The 21184-nt window shown below is 42.3% G+C and overlaps 1 protein-coding gene and 1 long non-coding RNA gene across 5 annotated transcripts in view; one reads left to right on the forward strand and one right to left on the reverse strand.

The window, feature by feature from the left end:
- Positions 1 to 457, forward strand: part of LOC309862901 — an 88317-nt gene extending 87860 nt beyond the window's left edge. The window contains exon 4 of the long non-coding RNA XR_014310780.1: positions 233 to 457. This is a non-coding gene — a long non-coding RNA (uncharacterized lncRNA). The remainder of the gene's footprint in view (positions 1 to 232) is intronic.
- On the reverse strand, positions 317 to 19631 carry MFAP3L (microfibril associated protein 3 like). Of its 4 annotated transcripts, none has more exons than XM_082727317.1 (3): positions 19343 to 19631; positions 18317 to 18743; positions 317 to 6147 (listed from the first exon to the last, which is right to left on the reverse strand). In XM_082727317.1, exons 2-3 carry the CDS (start codon positions 18609 to 18611, stop codon positions 5213 to 5215), a joined length of 1230 nt encoding a protein of 409 aa, XP_082583443.1. In that variant the 5' UTR covers positions 18612 to 18743; positions 19343 to 19631; the 3' UTR covers positions 317 to 5212. The 4 variants fall into 4 exon arrangements, with proteins under 4 accessions (XP_082583443.1, XP_082583444.1, XP_082583445.1 ...); XM_082727318.1 differs by having other exon boundaries at positions 317 to 6144; positions 19343 to 19630; XM_082727319.1 differs by lacking the exons at positions 18317 to 18743; positions 19343 to 19631 and adding exons at positions 14459 to 14577; positions 16745 to 16815.
- Between the last annotated feature and the right edge of the window lie 1553 nt (positions 19632 to 21184).

Raw genomic sequence — 21184 nt, forward strand, 5'->3', positions numbered from 1 at the left:
TGCTCCGCAGGGAGCCTGCTTCCTCCTTTCTCTCTGCCTGCCTCTCTGCCTGCCTGTGATCTCTGTCTGTTAAATAAATAAAATCTTTAAAAAAAAAAAATGATTTCTTGATAAAGATAAAAAGGCACTGCTACAAAGTTTGTTAAGATGGAGTTGAAGTCTCTGAATTTGGATAAATTTTGCAGTTTTACATATAAATTATTTCATTTTTCCTTTTTTTTTTTCTCTCTAGATATGTCATGGATGCAAAAGGTAGAGAAAAGAATTGGTGACAGATGTCCTACCACTGGAAAGAGTAAATCAGGCCACAATCAAATGTCCTTCAGGTGGGACATGACACATAATCCACACACCTGCGCAAATCCTTTATTAAAGCAACAATCAAAATACAGGATGGAACACATGGTTTTTGTTTTGCTACTATAACATCAACTTAAAAGTCATTTGTTTGTATCTTTATTTTTAAAAAGTGAACATTCATAGTTCACGAAATCAACAGTTTGACATTTTGCCTAGATAAAGTTTTTCATCTTATTTTCCAATTTTAAAAAAGGACATCCAGAACTAGAGCTATAGCAAGCCAAAACCTAAGTGCAAGCAAGCATCTTCTTCGACCCTAACTCATTGTAAGCAGCTCTATGGTGTCTGACAGATACATCTGAAGGTTTTCATTACTGGTTAAATAAAATCAATTTATGCCAGAATTTTCTTAGAGCTTTTTGTTTTCTATTTTTACATTCCCTAACAGCTTCAGTTTTGATTATGGTATTCTAAGTATTAGCCCCCTTAAAATTGGTATCTCTAAAATCTCAAAGATCATTATCCCCCTCAGATAATTCTTTCTGTGTAACAGACACACACTCAGTCCTTTGGAAAACATACTAAGCAAGTTTCTTTTGATTTTATCCCCCCACCATTGATTTGTTGAATCCAAACCTGGCTAATCACTGTAGAAACCCTAAAAAAAAAAGTCATTAGGAAAATGAACTTTGTTATCTACTGAGGGATTTTTAACTGAATAGGTGCATGTCACAATGTCTAGTTTCTTGAAGGTATCAGGTACTCAAAATATGTGTGTGAATATAGAATGAAATTTGGTAGGCTGAAAGAGTACCAGTAAATTAGTTTAAAAAGGAAGACTAGAAATAGGGATTATAATCTTAAGAGAATGCCAAAAGGATCTGTGAAGATAGGTGCAGAATAGTCACTGAGTGACTGTGCTGATTATAAAATAGAGTATCTGAAAGATAAGTTAAATGTCCCATTTTCTTCCCAAATGAAACACTGAGAGGAAATCCCCTGTTAACAGAACCATAGGGGCCGCCATTAAGAGTTTTAGCACAGTACAACACTGTATTTCAATCTGCGAATAAAAGTTGTCGATTTGCCTTTCTAAAACCGTGTCTCCAGTGGCTGGGATGGGTGTTTCTATAGTTAGGCTGATTTGTGTTGGCTGCACTACACTGAGAGGGTGCCTGTTCACAACATGCAAATACTCTTTGTGCCTTACATTTTCTTCATGTGCTAAAGAGCTGAGCAGATCCTAGATCACGGACAAATAACAATCCAAGCATTAGACTTCAAACATGTCATCAGTCCATTAAATAATTTACACAGCCGTAGTTCAATTCAGTTTTTTTGTCAAATTGCTTTCTTATCTCACCTTTGCCCTTCAAAGGGAAACGTAAACAACACAGACTTCTACAGTTAAAAATGAAACAAACAATACAAAAGGTAAGGAGGATGGAGATTCCAGAATCCCTTGTGGGATGTCAGGCCTTTTAACCTCACTTTTGAAAAAAAAGGAATGTTCACAAGCATCTGAGACAAATCCTTCCAGATGTAATGGCACAATAATGGTTGGGATGAGTGAGAACATTCAGATCTTTTTAGAGCAATTTCTATACGTTATATGTCACATTTGGTTCCTAGAGATTTTAGTCAAGTATTAATATTTTTTTTGCCGAGTATGATATACAAAAAGATGAGAACAGTAGATGTGCCCTAAATATATGAAAATATAATATATAAAAGAAAACCATTATAAATTACATAGATTTTTCAGTATAAAATTTTTTTTTCCATTTAGAATAAATACCGTCCAAGTTTACAGGTCATCTAAGTGAATTAAATATGCACATGTATCTGAATCATTTTCAGAATTTCAAGAAAAAAAGTTGTTAAAGTTATGACTCAGAAACCAGAAACTGTGTGATATTGAGAATGACTACATAAGACCCAAAGGACATGGCTTGGGATTTAGTGTTAAGGTTTTAAAACTGCCCAAATGAGCCTGATGCGCATGCGTGCACACAAGCACACACACCTACAGCCATACTTCTATGCATTTCTATGAAGCTGAACAGTTTATCTTTGAAAAATCAGCTGAAAGTCACGAGGTCTTTCTGCATTTTATATTCTAGAAGGAGAGCCTTTCTCTCATAAAGAAGCTGTAAGATGGATAGGAAGAGCGCAGAATTTCAGGAAGGAGCAATCTCCATTGTAAACCAACCTCCTTTTAGGTTGGCCATTATTGTGTCAAGAGCTTCTTGATGCCTCAGAAGGGAAAAGTTTGGAAAATCTGTATAATCATCTCCCCAGTCTTAAGAAGCTAAAACCAATCTGGAACATTCTTTGGTCACACATTTCTGCTCCTGCTTCATAAAAATATCTGCTGATTTTACATTTTTAATTCCTAATCAATGTCTAGATCGTACTGATGCCTTCTCCTGTAATTTCCATGTGGAAATCTGCACATGGGTTTAAATGGAATGAGAACTGAACAGAATGGGGGAAAGTTCACATAATATCACAAAGTGAGCTTAAATCTCTGTTCTTGTTTTGGACACCTAGATCCATACTAAGAATCTGCTGACCTCCATGACAAGTGGATAATGTTTATATTCTGAGAGGTGGAGATAAAGCTGGTTTGCAACAGGAATACATAAAACCCTAGCCAGAGAGCCCATTGGGAGTCATGGTTTCTCCTGACTGCTGAACTACTAGTTGCTTTCCATGATCACCCAAGACACTTCTAACTGGATGCCAGCGGTTCTTTCCTGGCCAAGTGATGTCTGACCAAACTCCAGGTCTTGTCAGATTGCCTTCCACATGAGTTATCTATGAATGAAGAAGCCACCCCTAAAGCCAAACCCACCGTCCTCTGGCTCCAGAGCCAGACACATTTCTTGTAAAAATCAGGACCACAAAAGCAACCAATCTCCTGTCTCTGTGTTTTGCTCCCAATGTTGTTTGTCTCTTGAGTACAGGCCATTCCATCTTGGCATATTACAAACTTTCTAGAAAGCAGTAAATGTCTGAGCTAGAAGGGATCTTGTGACTCATCAAGCACAACACCCATATTCTGCAGAAGAGAAAGACTAAACCCTGGAGAGGGGAAGGGAGTTGTCCAAGGTCACTCATCCAGATAGCGACAGAGTGAGGACTAAACATTTGGGTCTGCTCTCAGTACCAGCGTGGCCTGTGTAACCTCCAGTGTCATGACCCCATCACTTGATGTGGCCATGACCTTTAAAACTTTAAGGTTCTAAGTGAAAATAAAATACCACTCATTCTCACCATGATTAAATTTCAACTATGAAAGTGATCCTAATGATGGTTTGGGAGAGAACAGCCATAACTTGCTTAAAATGCTATGATTATTTGAAATTGATCCTCTTTGAGTAAGTCCTGCAGCATAAACAACGTGAGCTGAACCCCAGAGTAGAAAGTAAAAATCTGTTAAGTACCTGGAAAGAGAAAAGCATGATGATATTTATTTGGTTCTGTGAGAGAGTGAGACCATTTAGATGGTGCTCAGAGTACATCTAGTCTCTCTCCTCTGACAAAAGGAAACTGAGACCCAGACCTGCCGAAAGTCAGGCAGTTGGTTATTGGCACGGTCAGGTAAGGTGTTGGCCTTTACATAGACCGACTTTTTCTTCTTTCCATCATCATTCAGTCTCACGTACAACTGCTTTCTTGTAAGACTAAAAAATAATTCCACAATCTCACATGAAATTTGATGACACAGCTACACCATTTTTCTAACCTTTCACGCTCCCCTTCAAGACTAATGAGTTAGCTCTATGGTTCACAAAAGTGTGGTCCACAAAAGGACCTGGTTACACGGCCTCACAGATCTTTCTTTTGCTGCCCCAGATCCAGTGTTTGAGTTACCCAAAGGCCTATGTCCCTGCAAGCCCTCTGGGGAAGCCAAAACTCTACAACCTGCAGGGATTCATCAAATGCCTCTGTCCTTGGAAGCAATACATTTTCCAAACAAAGAATCTGTTTTTCTTTGTAGGATGATGTTATGTAACCATAAAAAGCAGTTTTCATAGGTAATATGGGTATATTCAACCTTTTACCATCTCCCTCCATACTTCCGTTGAGCTCACCAAAAGGCTCTCAGAACTGGACAGGTAAACACATTTTTATTTGGCCATTAAAGTGCTATTCCTGGACAAAGGTTTTCTCAGTTTCACAATAGCAGCTTCACTGGAAACCAAAAAAAAAAAAAAAAAGTGATGTGTGAAAGTGGGCTTGGGAAGTGACAAAAATAATGAGCCTAGTAACTATGGAACATTACAACTTGACTTATAGATATCAGCCCTGCTACTAGAGTGACTGATACCAAAGTCTGTGAGGTACATGTTCAAGGGGAAAATAAGGACAAAGTGGCCAAGAGGACTAAACCGGAAAGAGCAATTAGTATTTCTATATCGACTACTCCATTATAAAGGAATAATGACAGGAATAAAAACTGAGAAGAAAGTGCAACAAACCCATGTACGTGCATTTGCTATTGTAGCAGACCTATATTTTTTTTTTTAAAGGAAAAGCAATGCAGTGTGCATTGGACAGGGCTCTTGAGCTCAGAATATCTTATAGTAATATTTTCTTTGCCAAAAGGGCATCACCCATTAAGGTATTTGGCAGAGAAGAGCCTCTAAAATTCGTATCAGGTGGACAGACGCCTTCTGTCCAGTATTATCGATTCTGCACCCTGATGTTTCTCGCATCCTTTTCTACTGGGGAAATTCCAGTCACATCATACCTGCACTCAGGAGTTTCCCCTTTGAAAATGGCATCACTCCTACCTAAGGGATGAGAGTCTCCTGGTAAGGCTTAGCGGCAAGTGCGTACTACATCTGCACTACAAGGAGCAGCCCCTGATTTTCTTGATATGCATAGCTTTTCATAGTTGATATTAGACATGGCTTTCATAAATAATGCAGGTGTTTTTGTCATGTGCCACCGCTGGCTCTGCAGTTTCCAGGTGGGCTGGTGGCAGGACTCGATCTAATACCTCAACAGGCGTTGGTTCTTCAGATGTTAGCTCCGTGGAGGTTATATCCGTAGAAGGCTCTGCAGTTTCTGGGGAATGTTCAGCAGACGGTTCTGTCTCCTCTTCATCTTTGACTTCAAACTGTACACCATCTGGGTCACCCACGGGATCTTTTTTGGACTGCGGGTGCACAGACACCTTGATGGCAATTTGCTGGGGCTGCTCATGCAGCGACGAGGCGTCCGAGTCCGCGGTGGGCGAGTCACTTCTCTTCAGGGAGTTGGGGATCGTGTAAACCTCATCCCTGTCAGAGGCCTCCTGGCCTTCTGGAGTATGCCGCACAAAATTCTGTCCCTGCTCCTCCAGCCCAACCACTTCCATGATTTCCTCCATGATAGTCCTACAGTTCATAATGAGGGGAGGCAGAGGCACACTCCTGGCAAGCTCTTCAATGTAGCGGGCAAACTCCATGGTTTTGAACTGGGTGACTTTGGCAAGCTCTAGAGTTTTGGCTGAGGTGATGATGGGGATCCGCTTGGCAATCTCAAATGCCTTTTGCAACTTCTCGGCGCCTTCTGTCCTAAAGAACTCGTTGATAGCTTTCTCGGTCTTCTTCAGGTGGCTGCTCATCATGCAGAGGCGAGTGATGTTCAGGATCATGACGACAGTGAAGGCCACGAGGCAGACAACCATGTAGTAGACGCCCATGTCTCCAGAGGTAAAGATGACTCTCAGGGTCACCGTGTTGTTCACAGTGCCATGGACGTTAGAAGCAACACACGTGTATTTACCTCGGTCCGAAAAAGACACCTTGGTGATGTTCAGGAGGCCGCTGTCGTGCATCTGCCATTTTCCTGTTGGAAGGAAGAGTGGAGAATTCAACCAAGGACATACAGGTCCCACCAAAGTGTCTATGAACTCTCACGTTACTAAAAACAACTCTTGCTACGACCGCTGCTGCTGCTTCTACTACTACAAATGATAATGACAATGGACCTTTACCATGCACCAGACAGTGACGTATACTAACTCATTTCATCTTCACAACAACTCCAATGAGGCAGGTATGAATACTGGCTCCCCTTCTCAGGATGAAAAAACGAAGGTGGTGTTAGGTTAAACCACCTTCCCCAGGTCACCAAGTTTGGAAGGAGCAGAGCTAGCTAAAGAACTCAAGTTCAAAAGGCTATATCCTTAATCCCAAAACTATACTATGTAATGCCACGGCTTTGTGAAAAATAGGAAAAATAAACCATCTGCAAAATCTTGTGCTGTTAAAGAATGCTGTAAATGTAGCATCTGGTTTTCTAACCTGCCTGTGAGCATGGCTCTGCTGGATATAAGCTCACTGGGGAGTTTAATGCATCTCAGAATATAAGATATTTTAGGATCAACATAAAATCTGCAGTAAGTTAATTAAATTGTAATTGTTTACCTGGGTTTCTCGTATTTGAGGTTGGAGTTATCCTTGTATGACCTCAGTTAACTAAAATTTAACATATCCTTAATTTTGAGAATTTACAAGGACTTGTTTATAGTACTTAAAAGCTACAAGCTAACAATGTGAACCTTCAGAGGCTGGGCATGAATTACTATCAATTTGTTTTAGCCTTGCAAATTATAGACCCATCAAGTTGAAAAGAAGCCTCACATAATGGGGAATGCTTGTTGGTAAGTGCAATTCTTATTTCCTTCTATGGCCTGGAAAGGATCTAGTGTTGCCCTGGCAATGAAGCTCTCTGAATCAGGAGAAACTCTTTAGTTGGGACTGACTCTTAGTTTGCCTGTGCACCCACATGTCAGAAGACCCCCGGGAAACATGACACAATGTTTGGCTGCCAGGTCTTGGGTCTGATGCTTTCTGAAATCCTACGAGCTCCCTATACTGTCCTGCAGAGAAAGGAAGGTCCAGATCAAGTCCCTGGGAGTTCTGAGGAGCAGGCAGGCAGGTAGTTCTCCATAAAAGCGCTCCAGTTCCCTAAGCCAACTGGAGGAACCTCTCCTGAGAGATGAGGTAAGTTAACATCAGTTTCCCTTTTAAGCATCTGTTCTTGACCTGCATTGTTTTCTTGTTTCTTCCCCTTCTGGCGGTGACTTTTCATTTTTTTTAGAAGTCTGGTATTTCCCCAAAGCAACAAGCAACATGTTCATGTTCCCTTCCCCACCCTACTTTAAATTTGTGAGCACCTAAGTGACTATGGAAGGAGGCAAAAGAGGACCTTCTTTTTTCCAGCATCTTCTGGTCCAAGGAACATTCTTCAGAAAGCTAGGCAGAGCAGCAAGGTGCCTTCTGAGGGCCTGCAGTTCCCCCTCCTTGCTAGCCATGCTGGATCTGGCAGGGCGCCTCTCGTTTTATGCTGTCCCATTACTTCGCTTTCTGAAAGAACATCTGTGGAGAGTGGTTCCTGGTGTCCCTGAGTAACCCTTTTCTAACAATTCAGCCAGTGTATTTTCCCCAAGAATAGAAAACACTGGTTTGGAAAATCTAGTGAATTTTCAGTTTCTTGTGACTGTGTCTTAACAGACAAACCTAGGCACCCAGTCTACGAAACCTCTCATTTAGATGGGGCTGGAGCAAGCCTTCTACCCTCTTTGTTCCCTGAACTTGGATTTCGATAGTTCAGCTGCAGATCTATTCAAATATGGAAATGATCTGAGGCAAGGGAAATTATCCACTGACTTTCTTAAAATTTACATGTTTCACGGAAGTGGACGACAGCAGGTATAGGAAAAAAGCTCTAGATGACTGAAAGCTTATTGGGGAAATGTAAGGTACTTGGTTCTAGAGATTTACAGACTATACTCAATAGTAGTTTCTCAAATTTACCTTCCTTCTTTTGTTGGAAAATATAACAGAGAAAGCACGTTAGAGGGCAAGGTGAGGTGATTTGTATGGGGAATGGTGACGGTCAAATTGTTACCTCCTAACCACCCATGGCCACTCCTTTTATGGAGGAATTACCTCCAAAATAATTGGAACCTGGGCTGTAGGAGAAGAAATGCAAACAAGAACACTAACCTGAGAAGGCAGGCATCCGATGGCACTATAAACAGCTTTATTTTCATACCTACATAATAAATAGTTCAGTGATAACTGTATTCTAATTGTTATGGGTCACAAAGCAGGTCTTTGGTAGCCAACACACACACACACACACACACACTCTTCCAAAGACTACAGTGTCAGAAAAGCTAAGATACCAACCTCAAAGGTGATATATATCTGTATCTTTTTTTTTTTAAAGGCTGATCCTAAGACTACAGATTTCCTCTCAGTCTAAGCCTGACCTTTGATTAGTACAAAATAAAGCTTTCTGCATGTTCTACTACCATTTGGAGCCCTGAAAAATAGAAAGATGGCATAAACTGCACACTGAGAGTATCTCCCACATCTTCAGGCCCAGACACACAAAGAATCTCCATATGGAACACAGCAGCTGGGATCATCTTGAGAGCATTTTCTCTGCTGCACACTGCCATTCACCTCTGTCTATAAATACCCTGCCCTGAGACTCGTTCTGGAAGGGTCCTGACTTTGGCTTTAACTTTAAAGAAACAAAAATAACCCACAATGACTGTCTCAGGAAACCATCAGGGCTATACATGGAGTGGAGATACAGTGCTGTTCTCATGTATTTAAGATGGTAATTGAGTGGGAATGTCAAACTTATGTGTTGAATTTTCATTAAGCTGCATCACTTCACAAATAAAAACCTAAAATGTCAGCAGCCGATGCCAAGTCCGTTCTACATGCAATGACTTTAGAGGAAAGAAAGAGGCGGTTGTTTAACCACGACTTTCTGAATATATTACCAAAGATGATGTGCAAAATGTTTCTCTAAAGCCCTTGACAGTGGTTCACTTATTCACGTCCTGTGCCTCGCTCAGATGGTGGCTCATCTTTCAGAAAGCTCTTCCCCCACCTCCTCTCCACCAGCTGTGGTCCTGTAAGGGGACCCTCACCTGAAGGCTTCATGATAAAATACTGCCACACACAGTAGGAGAGGGATGCCGGAGTCTCCTCTACTGGAGACCAGAGTTTGCCAAGGAATCTGTCACAGTCTCCCCAAGAAACTCCAGACACCAAAACCACACGTGAAAATCTCCCACATGAGAACAGAAGTAGTGTGCGGACAATCCCTCCTTTGCAAAGAGAAAAGCTAACAGATATTTCTTAGCTGTCATTGCAGTGTCTATTACGTGGCACAGAAAAAAAAAAAGAGAGAGAGAAAAGAAAAGGCTGACATTTTTAGAAGGGCAGTGATCTTTTTAAAATCTTGTTCATGCCTTTAGTCAACAAATATTACTGAGTAAATTGCATTTGCACTGGGTTCTATGCTAGACTGTGCAAATACGAAGATGAGTAAGATCCCTGACGAGAAAATCATCCAGCCCAAGAAGGGACACAGACAGCTACAAACAACTGTGGATCACTTGGCAGAGACACTGGCCCAGGGGAGTGGGGCTGAGCACCAGCTTCTTAGAAAGGTATGGGGTGAGGGCAGGCTGGGGGATGCAGACAGGAAGGGGACACCACGAGGGTATGAGCAAAAGAGGGAAGCCAGACACTGCTCCTCCAGCTGACCGACAAACACCAAGAGAAGGGGTAGGGTGGAGACAGGGATAAGAGGAATGCAGAGTCAATTATCCCAGTGCTTAAGAGCTTCCTATTTATCCTGTGGGAGAACAGGAACCCCTTGCCCTGCAGGACTTCCCCCTGACAAGCCAGCCTTATTTCATTTCTTCGAGCTGCCACAGGACCTTCCCACATGCTTTTCTCTCTGCCTGGAAAGCTCTCTTCCCTCCTCACTCCAAGCCCTTACCTCACACGTTCTTAGCCCAGTTTAGATAGCACCTCACCTCTCATTGCACTCCCTGAGAAAGCCTTCTCTGACCTCTGATTAAACCAGTCAAGAAAATCAGAAAAGTCCAGAAGCAGATGCTGATAAGCATGGGAATTTTTAAAAATAAGGAAGATATTTTAAATCAGCAGGGAAAAGAATTTCAGGATAATTGACTATTCATTTAAAAGAAAATAAAGTTATACTCCTATTTTGTGTGATACATAAAAATAAAGTTCTAAGTATTCTGAAGATCTAAATGTAAATTGAAAGTACAAAATTAATAGAGCATATAAGAACATTTTTACAAACTGGGGATAGGAGGGCCTTTTAAAGCATCATGAGAATCCCAGAAATACTAAAGGAAAACACCGGATTTCTCTGCAATTAAAAGTTTTTACAGGGGCGCCTGGGTGGCTCAGTGGGTTAAGCCGCTGCCTTCGGCTCAGGTCATGATCTCGGGGTCCTGGGATCGAGTCCCGCATCGGGCTCTCTGCTCGGAAGGGAGCCTGCTTCCTCCTCTCTCTCTGTCTGCCTCTCTGCCTACTTGTGATCTCTGTCAAATAAATAAATAAAATCTTTAAAAAAAAAAAAAGTTTTTACACTACAGAATATGTCATACTAAATAAAATTAAATGCAAATGACAGGGAGAAAATGCTAATATTTGACAATGCTTAATATTTGACAATGCTTCATCAGTATAGAACAAAAAGAACTCCTATAAACCAAGATAAATAACCCAAAAGAAAAAAATGGAGAAAACATATGGATAGGTCACAGAAAAAATATAGTGTCTAACTATAAAAATCACTAAGGATTACATTACAGAGAAACTGAAAGAGATCAAAGTAATTTTTTAAAAGGTAACATTTTAAGCTCTCAGAATGCCAGGAAAAGTGGGGAGGCACTGATTAGACATGATGTTGAGAGAATGGGGAAAAGGGACGCTCACACACACTGCAGGCAGGAGTTGGCAAAACTTTTGGAAGGTTGATATGGAGGCATCTGGAGAAATTCAGAATGAATATAATCTGTGACCCACTTTTAGATTTCGTGAAATTCTTCAAATCAGACAAGCCTTAACTTGACTGGAAAAATATTAATGAATATAAGAAAACTGAGGTGACGAAAAAAAAAAAATCTCCTTTTCAAGATAGTTTTTCTCCCAGGGACATAGCTCCAGAACTTTCTTCCCCTGCCAACATCCCCTGGGATAAACCATAATAACCTTGGTCCCAAGCCAGGAGGGTGGCTGACCCGGTACCACTATGCTCACTGTGGGGCATACACACATGCAGTGGGGAGGCCGCTCCACAAAGTACAATGTCATGTCACTAGGACAGCGTCAGGCAGACTGTCCAGTAATGAGAAGCAAGGCAATATGGCGTCATATGGCTGCAGTCAAATATGGCATCATATGTCAAACCTGTCACAGTGACTGTGCCTCGGTGTCCAGCCACTGTATGGCCCCGGATCAGAGCTATGGTTCATGCAACTTCTGACCAAATTCGTGCTGTAGAGAAATGAGCATCGTCCGTATACCTTCTAGAACTAAAGGACTACAAAGAAAGTGAGAGCACAACCTACAAAGAAACTGTAATTATAGCTTCCTTCAAACACCATGTCCACTGCAATCCAACACTTCCCCAGCTTTTCCTGAGGACCATGGAACATCAGACATCAACAATTATGCCCAAATACTAAGCTCTTAGAATCTCCTGCAGATTACTCATTAGATAAGGATTTCTTCTTCTTTGGTGATAGCTTTCTGGGAATGTGGAAACAAGCTTATGTATAGTTTATCTGTTAAGTGGTTTGAAAAGATTAAAGCTCTATTCACAATCCCATTTGGACGAAGGCTCTGGAGCCTTACATGCCCATGCTTTTTAGAGGGGGTTCAATTGGCCAAAATAAGTAGGTTACTTTCTTGAAACCAGCTTTAAACATTTTTATGTAGTGGGGTGCCTGGGTGGCTCAGTGGGTTAAGCCACTGCCTTCGGCTCAGGTCATGATCTTAGGGTCCTGGGATCAAGCCCCGCATCGGGCTCATGCAGGGAGCCTGCTTCCCTCTCTCTCTCTCTCTGGCTGCCTCTCCATCTACTTGTGATTTCTCTCTGTCAAATTAATAAATAAAAAATCTTTAAAAAAAAATCTGTAAACATTTTTATGTGGTAAGAGTTCCAAGAAATGTTTATGCTGACATAAATGGAGTACAAGGTTCACTCGAATGAGAAACATGTTGAATTGACACTCTTCAAATAAGACTAAAATGCACATGTGGGTAGTGCCTATAAACGTGGCACTTCTTGTCCAATATGTGAAATACAGACCGCTGATGACAAAGGACCCACATCTTTTTACAAAACATAATTGAGGGTGGTTGAGGTATGGACATTGCAGGGGGTATGTGCTGTGGTGAGTGCTGTGAAATGTGTAAGCCTGATGATGCACAGGCCTGTACCCCTGGGGCTAATAATACATTATATGTTAATAAAAATAATTTTTTAAAAGCCTAATTGAAAACAAATTTAGCACTGCATGGTTGCACCTGTTATAAGGCTTCTGCAGGAGATGACAGCTCCTTGAAGCCACTGCCAAGACTCTGGTTATAAACACTGCAGGCTGCGAGAGCTCTTGTACCTCTCCCTGTCCCCGCTCCCACTCCCCAGTCCTCCCAAGAGACCTCTTCAGAGTGTACTAGGGCAGTTCTAACAAGCTATTTCCTATTTCACGTGGAGCAAAGGTGGCCTGGGATAATACTGGCTTTGCTCAGTTTTCAGCGCCGAAAGGTGTGGGGGGGGAGGCCACGCTGTTCAGAGCCTGCAGTGATGCTCTGCTTAAAGGTATAAATAATATCTGATGAGGACCTACTGTCTTTGCATTTCCTGGCTAAGGAAACAACTGACCCTCTAGCTAATTTGATCTGGTGATCTTAATTTTTAAAAAAAGTGCCAAGCATGTAATTCCATGGAGACAAACAACAGTCTTTTCTGAGAAGAGCTACAGGTGGTTTTCCAAGACAAGAGCACCCTACACTGGGTTCAGATAAATAACTTCCATTTGGGGACTCTCAGCTGTCATCCTTATCTGAGATGGGTCTGGAAGGGTCTTTTCACAGCTGAGAGTAGAGCACTCTGAATTCATATCCCAAAGAGAGCACACCTCATTAAAGAATAACTATCGATGGTGGTTATCAGGTTGGCCCTTGAAATGGCTCAGTGAACCAAAATAACTTTAAATTAAACCACTTTTGTGGGAAAATACTTAATGGGTTCAAACAACTGACCTGAAGATCTACTTTGGAACGATTCTTTAGTTAGCTGAGAATTGCTTGCTTCTTTGGGTTAGATCAGGGTTTCTCAGCTTTGACGCCACTGACGTTTTGTGCCCAGTAATTCTATCCTTTGCATTATAGGATGCTTAGCAGCGTTCCTCCCTTCTGCCCACCAGATGCCAGCAGTATCATCTCCCCCTTCCTCCTTCTCCTCCCCCAAGTTATAACAAACGAAGAGTATCTCCAGACTTTGCCAAATGGCTGCTGGGTGGAAAACAGGCCCCTACTGAGAACCACTGGTTTTGGCAAATGTGAAGTTTATCTTGTGCATGATATGCTTAGTAATCTGCACATATATGGCCTTCTCAGAGATAGAAGCATTACTGGTTATCAATGGGCCCTTTGTACCCAAGAGTGATGTTGGGGCAAGGGGAAGCCTCTGAGGGAGAAGAGGGTTCCAGACCTGCTAACCTCGCAGTCACAACCTTGTTTTGAAATTTCCAATAACTTTTAAGGGACATAAATTTTTTTGTATCAATTAAACGTTTTTAAGGTTGAGAAACTGAGCTAGAGAATAAGAAATCACCCAGAAAATTATTTCCTGTCTTTTCAAAAACACACTGGACTATGAAACATAGATTTAAGCCTTTGGAATCTATTACTGTGACAACACAGGACAGTATTACCAATAACAGTGAGAGCAGCTGCCATGGACAGCTTGGTGTGCTCCAGGTAACTATCCAAAACATTGCATATACAATAGTTTATTCAAGACTCTCAGCCCCACCTGCTAATAAAAAAGGATTGCCTCTATTTTACAGATACAAAAACTGATGCTCAGGAAAGTTGAGGCACTTGCTCAAAGACTCTTGTGTGATTCTTCTGAATTCCCCACAATATATTCATAATTACATCAATCTTGTTTTAAGCCTTTGATAAGTTGATTTTTTTCATCTTAAATAGTGAATCTACTAAAAGAAGAATTCAGCACATTTTCAGGATTTAATGAGCTAGCTACTTCACGCCGATCTTGGAGGCAAAGAATAATTTACCTTCCAGGTGGAAATGGACCTCCTTCTACATATAGTAAGCAGGGAGGTCGAAGCTATGGCACAGCTTGCTGTCCCTTGCAGAAATAGCTAATAAGCGTTTGATAGTTTATTCAAAATACCTGAAAAGTGGAGATAAAAAACAATGGAGTGACAAGAAATGCAAAACTTGTAACCATGAATTCCAGTTGTGACACCTGTGAACTCTAAGCAGTTCAGCTCAGTTTACTCTGTGCATGTTTACTTTCAAAGATTGTTCTATTTTTTCTTCAATATTTTTGGTGAAAGAATGCAGCAAGGCTATGGAGACAAACCCACAGCAAGTCTCAAACCTAACTTGAATTTCAAACGTAATCACTAACAAGCCAGACGTGTTTACCAAGGCCTATACCAGCTGACTTTCTTGAAATGCTTGCTATTTATCATCTGATAAAGATGCTAATGTGCATTTACATGGCTTAAAATCAGAGCAAGAAAGCACGGAAAAATACACTGGCTAATTCGTACCTGAAATAACTGGGTCTTTTCTCATAATACTTTCTGACAACTATTTCTACTCACCTCTAGCAGAAGGAAATTTGAAAACAGTGCAGTCTGTGGCCATTTGTGGTTATGCATGTTACTCGAATTCTGAGTTATTTCTGTAATGTGGTTGGTGGACCACCCCCAACATGTCCTTCGGTGAACTACCAAAGGAAGAAGAAAATAAAGTCCTCCTCCAGAAATAGATTACACGTTAGCCTCTCCTGATCCTGCAGACTTTAAGTCACAAGCAACAGTGAACCAAGGCAAAGCAGCTGCTGCTCCTACAGGAAATAGCCCCATTCTTTCTAGGACTGGCAGTGCTGGCATGAATAATAGCGATCTCACTTCTCCAGCATAACCAAGAAATGACATTCCTCCTTTCCATGCTAATGGTGGTGTGTTCCTGGATTCTGACGATGGGTGTGTGCACGCACAGGTCGTGTGTACACGAGGTAGCATGCATCCTAACCCATCTGTGACTGTGATGGGGGTGATCACCGTGCACTTTCCATCCAGGAAGACTCCTTGCACTCACCCCATCTGGGTTCAATGCTCTTCAATGGTTTTCGCCTACCAAGACCTCAAGGGTGAGCAGATACTGGCTGGGCAGAGGAGAATACACACACACTTGGCCACACACTGGTTGTATAATATCCTGTTTACCTGGTTCCTCATCTCTATGCATAAAGATTAGTAACATCTACCCATCACATGTGTTGTAAGAATTAGAAATAGTATCTGAAACTTGGTATGGGGGCTTATTCAATGGTAGGGATTATTAATGAAAATTGCATTAATTTTGTTAGTTTGGTTTAACAGTAGTCCATTGTATCTAGGTAATGTTCTGGAATATTAGCATCATTTTTCATACTACATTCAAATACCTCTTTGTTGAGTTATAAGGGAAACACTGCTCTATTTAAACTTCTAGACTAAGCCTGAAAACTGAAATTTTTGTCCATAGTCATAATATGGGCATTTTCCCCATCAGAAATTGAATTAAAGACTTATGGGTCCTCTAATAGGCCATTTGAGCACTAAAATTCGAATACTTCATGATGAGGACTCATTTCTGCTTTCTTGTATCCTGCTTGGTTAGGTGTAGTCATTTCTGTATTACCCTGTGTTACTGATGTTCCAACTATCACTACGCATCGTAACACAAAAGCTGAGTTGGAACATCAAGTACTAGTATAATGAGTTCTTTTTAAAAGTCAGCAGCGCATCTTCCTTACGAGATTCAAAAACAGCTAACTGGCTTATCAGCAATACTGCCGGCTGCACAGTGACGCAAGCACTGGCTTCTGACGGAGCAGGTGTCTGCGCCAAAGGCTTTTGGTGGCTACCCCTGCTTCCAGGGTCTGGGACAGGCTGTTACCATAGGGTCGCCTGAGCACCCACAAAACAAAGGGCAATTAAGCCATGTGGGGCTTCCCTCTAGGCCAGCTTCCCAGGACACAGGTAGAGCAGGCAAGGTGCACCGTGTGCTTGCCGGACTGAGTCAACAGCTGTAAGGACCTTTTCAATGGAGGCAACAGGGGATCTCTTTGAAGGAGAAAGGTACTACTTCAGGAATGCCCTCAAAATATTGCGCCTGAAATTCAGGCCCAGCGCTCAAAAGTTCCCACAGTTGTCTTCCCTTCTAAGACTCAGGGGCTCGGGGCCCCAGCCCCAGCTCCTGGGTACCCGGCATAACCTGTGCTTCCACGTCCATGTGAAAGGCAGATGCAGGTCTGGAGTCCTTGTTCCCCTCACTTCAGTTACCTTGTTATTCCTCACAGTGGCCCAGCTTGCGGAGAGATCTGATGAGGTACAGGGACTGGAGAGTGTGTATGTTACCACGGTGACTGCCCCCTCCCAAGTGTGATATCACTTCCTTTTGACTTGGGAGTCTAGGAGGAAGGAACGGGAGGAATGGAAACCACCTGTGGGCTAAGGGGTGGTGGTGTCTCATCTTCTCATCATCAGTAGTGAAGGTTCTAGTCAAAGCCACTTAGTAACAGTAGGACCTTGGGAAATGTGGGTAAAAGAGGGATTTGGATTACACTGTCTCCAAGTGTAATCCAAATTTTTAACCCATAATTTTACTTGGTGGGCAAAGAGTTCTGCTCTCCTAGGTTAAACCAATAGATACACATGTGATATATAACATTAAGAGAAGAAGCTTTGTCATACTATACATCCTTGGATGGCTAACCAAAAGCAATGTAATGAAAGCACTATAAGGAAACCCCACGTCCCAGGGAGCTGGACTGCTAGTGGCCTCAACCACATGTAATTGTAAGAAAACACCATTCACTCAGCTCCCAAGAAGACCTAAGACATTAGCTTCTACTATTTTTCAGAGTACAGAAGATGAAATGAGGGACAGAGATTAAGAGTGTAGGTTTTCTTGCAGCAGACACTCTCTGGGGATTACTCATTGGTCAAAGGGTGTGGACTGGGAAGTACAATATGAATGAAAGGTGACAGAAACTAGTAAGCTGCTACTTCAGGAACAAGGGTCGTTTTACTCCCCCACCCTCAGCCCCCTACTGCACACAGTAAATGCTTGAGAAAGCACATTAACTCCTTCAGATCAATTAAAGCAGGCTTGGGTTTTCAGACAAGTACCTCTCCCATCTCAATCAAGAAATGTACAAATTCACAATGACCCAACCAATCCTCTCTCTGGCTGGAGACTTTCCTGAAGCAAGCTTGGTGCTTAGGTAGGTGATTCACATTTCTTGGCCAGAAAGGCACTCATTAAAAACCAAACACTCCCCTATTGCCACATGTTATTTCTTGCTCTTGAATCCTCCCTCTGTCTTGGCCTCAGCTGCAAGAGACAATCTAGAAACTTCAGCCAGGTCTTGGGGAGCACAGAGCCATCTCTAGTCAGTGGCTGACAACTTTGCACAGAGACTTCTTTTAGGAAGTGTGGTCCTTAAATCCACAGTCAATGAATTAAACTGACGCTTAACCATAAACTGCTATACTGAATACTAGAGCCAGCCCCATGAAACGAAATAAAACTCCCTTATAAATGGAACGTATACTAATGGGAAATCCACTTTACATTCGCCCCTGTAACATTTTGTATGCATTATACTATAAAATTCCAAGAAGCCTTTTAAGAGACTTTTATGTTTGCCCTTTGTCTTCTGAGTGGCAGAGTGAAGACTATGAATTAATTACTGCTTTGAATCCTTAACGATATATATTTCTCTCTCTTGCCTTAGCAAAGAAGACAGAACGAGATCTTTAAAGGACTTGAATAAGAGCAACTAACATTCTCCGTGTGGCTTCCAGTGTCTGTTTCTATTCGATGACATCTGACACAACGTGAAAGCCTACCTCCTCCTTGCTCCTTCCCCTCGTCGTCCTGCAGCAGCTTGCCAACGGAATTATACCACTTGAATTGTGGATCAGGGATGCCATAAACACTACAGTTAATCAAGGCACTGTTCCCCTCCTTGACTATGATATGGTCAGTTCTGGCAATGATGACAGGCACAGAGCCCGAGACCACGTCAGTGCCATTTAAAGTGCTATTAGTCACACTCTTAGCAGTCGCGAGAGTGGATACTAGGATTAAAAAGGGCACAGTAGGTAGAAAGCACACAGGCAGATGGTTCTTCAATCGATCCATCTTCTTTGCTTGCTCTATAAGGCAACAGAGATGGTTTGCCGATGGGAATCTTCTATCGGACAGCACGCTGTTCAGAGCAGGCCGTGGGACAAACCTGTCCTGGATCCATAGAGTTGGTTCCTGATTAAGAACCTGTTTAAAAAACAAACAAACAAACAAAAACCCACACATTCAAACGTTAATACTTTATTTATAAAATGTTAGAAACCCAGGTAAAATATACACTTCTATCATTTTCAAACACACAAACGAGAAGATGTTCCGAATGTTAAGGTATTTTTTTCCACAGAAATCGTAAGAGTGTAATTTTGTTATGTTTGCTATTGAAACATATGGCTCTTAGTAGGAACAAATATAGGCTTTGTATGTTAAATTTGTATCACATGACTTCTGAGAGTTCCCAAACCAATTCAGGCTTCCTTCATTTAGCATGCTAAGGTCTCCTTCTGCCCTGTCACCTGCTGCTATTGCGGATGACCTGACTGTTCACCTGGGGTCCTTCTTCCCCTCTTCTCTTTCCTTCTAGCTGATTTCAGTGGCCCCAGCTTGCTTGCTGCCAGCATTTGCGAGGGCTCTACTGGAATCAGTCTGGCGTTCTCCTCACTCCCCATTACGGCTTCTACATATGGCTTCCCCCTTTTCAGGCAACTGCTCATGCTCCTTTGAGCTTCAGCCCATCTAGCTCCCTCTGCTCCACGTTAACTGCCATCCACCAACCCGTGATCACTCACTGAATTCCCTGGTTTCGGTCTTCATCTGTCTCCTGGAGGCAGGGGAAAATTAGTAGAAGTGGGGTGACATTGTGGTGGCTACACTTCTCACATCCAAAGGTCTAACCTTCACTTACATCTCTATCTTCCATTTCATCCACAAATCATGTAGCCACACCCTGGACCTTTCATCTCTCCACACTCTAAGTTCCAAAGTGCCAAGTAGTTCTGAAGTTCTACCATCTTTAGCTGCACCCGCCCATTCTTCCAGATCTCTGACTCCCCTCACTGAACGTGCTAGCTCTTCCATTTTCCTCAGTCTCGATCTCCACTCCCCATCCCAACCTGCATGCTCCACTTCTGTCTCAGCCTAGACCCAATCACATGGACCACCGTCCCCAATATCCTCACCCCATCCTTCCGCCACAACTACTGTGCCAGGATACAACTGTGATCAAGCTGATCACTTGTCATCCCGGGGCCTGAACCCAGGAGGCTGGTGCACCTCCTGGAAAGAATCACACCACCACCTCATTACTACCAAACTAAAAGAACCACCTCAACCCCCGCCAGGCCCTCAGTGATATCTGGTAATCTCTGTATCAGTGCTGAGTCCATTCGGTATCCTTTTCCCAAGATGCCCATAGACTCCTTAAGCTTTTGAATCAAGCACCTTAGCCCAGTGGTATCCTTACCTTTCTCAAAAGACCGCCTTCTCCTACTAGGTTGTGCAGTCATGAATTCCTACTGTGCCACCTTTTGGAAAGAATCCTCTGCATCTTATCCTCACTCCCTCCTCCCCCTCCCCTGCCACTCACTCCTCAAAGAACTACATTCCGCATTTTGCCTGCTCTTTACTTGAAACAGCTCTTGCTCAAGTCACCAGTCACTGCACGTTGCCAAGTTTTCAGTCTTTCTCTTGCCGGAGCTCTGTGGCAATTGCCACTCTTATGAACAAAGTTCCTTCCCTGGCTTCCACACTCCATTCCTCTTAACCCCTCTCATTATTCTTCACTGGTTCCTCTTCCTCTTTCCAGTCCTTACAAGGCAGTTAACCCCCCCGAGTTTCATCATTGGCCCTCTTCTCTTTTTACCCTCAGCTATTACCCAAGTTCTATTTTCATGCCTTTATTTAAGAAGTCTCAAATCCCTGTCCTCAGTCCTGACTCCTTCCTGAATTTCTGACAGGTGTTACCAGCTGTATCACGGAGCACGGAGCAGCTTTAGGAGGATGTTTTGCAGGTAACTCAAAATTAACACTCCCAAGCCAAACTCATCTGCTAACTACGCTACATTTCCCACATCCCTTCTATCAGTTCAGGGCACCATCATTAGCTCAGGTATGCATGGACAGAATCCTCAATTCCACTGTGACCCTGGGTCTCTCAGAATGTAGCTACAGGTTGCTGACCCCATCTCTTAAGTGTTGCTTGACTTGTTCCATCCCTTGTGTCCTCTTTCTGAGGCTCAGGTTAGCCCCCCTCTCTTCTCCTTACCAGAAATGGTGTGGCTGCCTTCTAGATAAACTGCCTGCCTTTGGTCTTACCCCGGTTCCCAATCCGATCCCTATAACCATTCTGCGACACAAATTCTATGGTGCCATTTTTTTACTTAGCAACCTTCAGTATTTCTGCATTGTCTACGTTATAGAATCTGAATGCCTTACCCTTTTTATTACTGTATTATATTATTTTTTTAAATAGTTACTGCACATGAACCCTTAGGCAGGCGTTATTACAGATCCTGGAGATAGAAGAGTAGATAAGACGTATCTCTCCTGTTCTGTGGATATTATATTTTCATGGGGAAAAACAGACAATAAATAAATATCAGGTAAATAAGAATTTCGGCTAATGATGCACA

The sequence above is a fragment of the Mustela nivalis genome (assembly GCF_964662115.1).
Source record: "Mustela nivalis genome assembly, chromosome: 4".
Lineage (NCBI taxonomy): Eukaryota > Metazoa > Chordata > Mammalia > Carnivora > Mustelidae > Mustela > Mustela nivalis.

Excerpts from the sequence above, each read along its gene's own strand:
- MFAP3L (XM_082727317.1), bottom strand. The coding sequence starts at position 18,611 with ATGGATCGATTGAAGAACCATCTGCCTGTGTGCTTTCTACCTACTGTG. Across the intron at positions 6,148-18,316 it reads GGGGAAGGAGCAAGGAGGAG|CAGGAAAATGGCAGATGCAC; the intron begins GTAGGCTTTCAC and ends TCTTCCTTCCAA.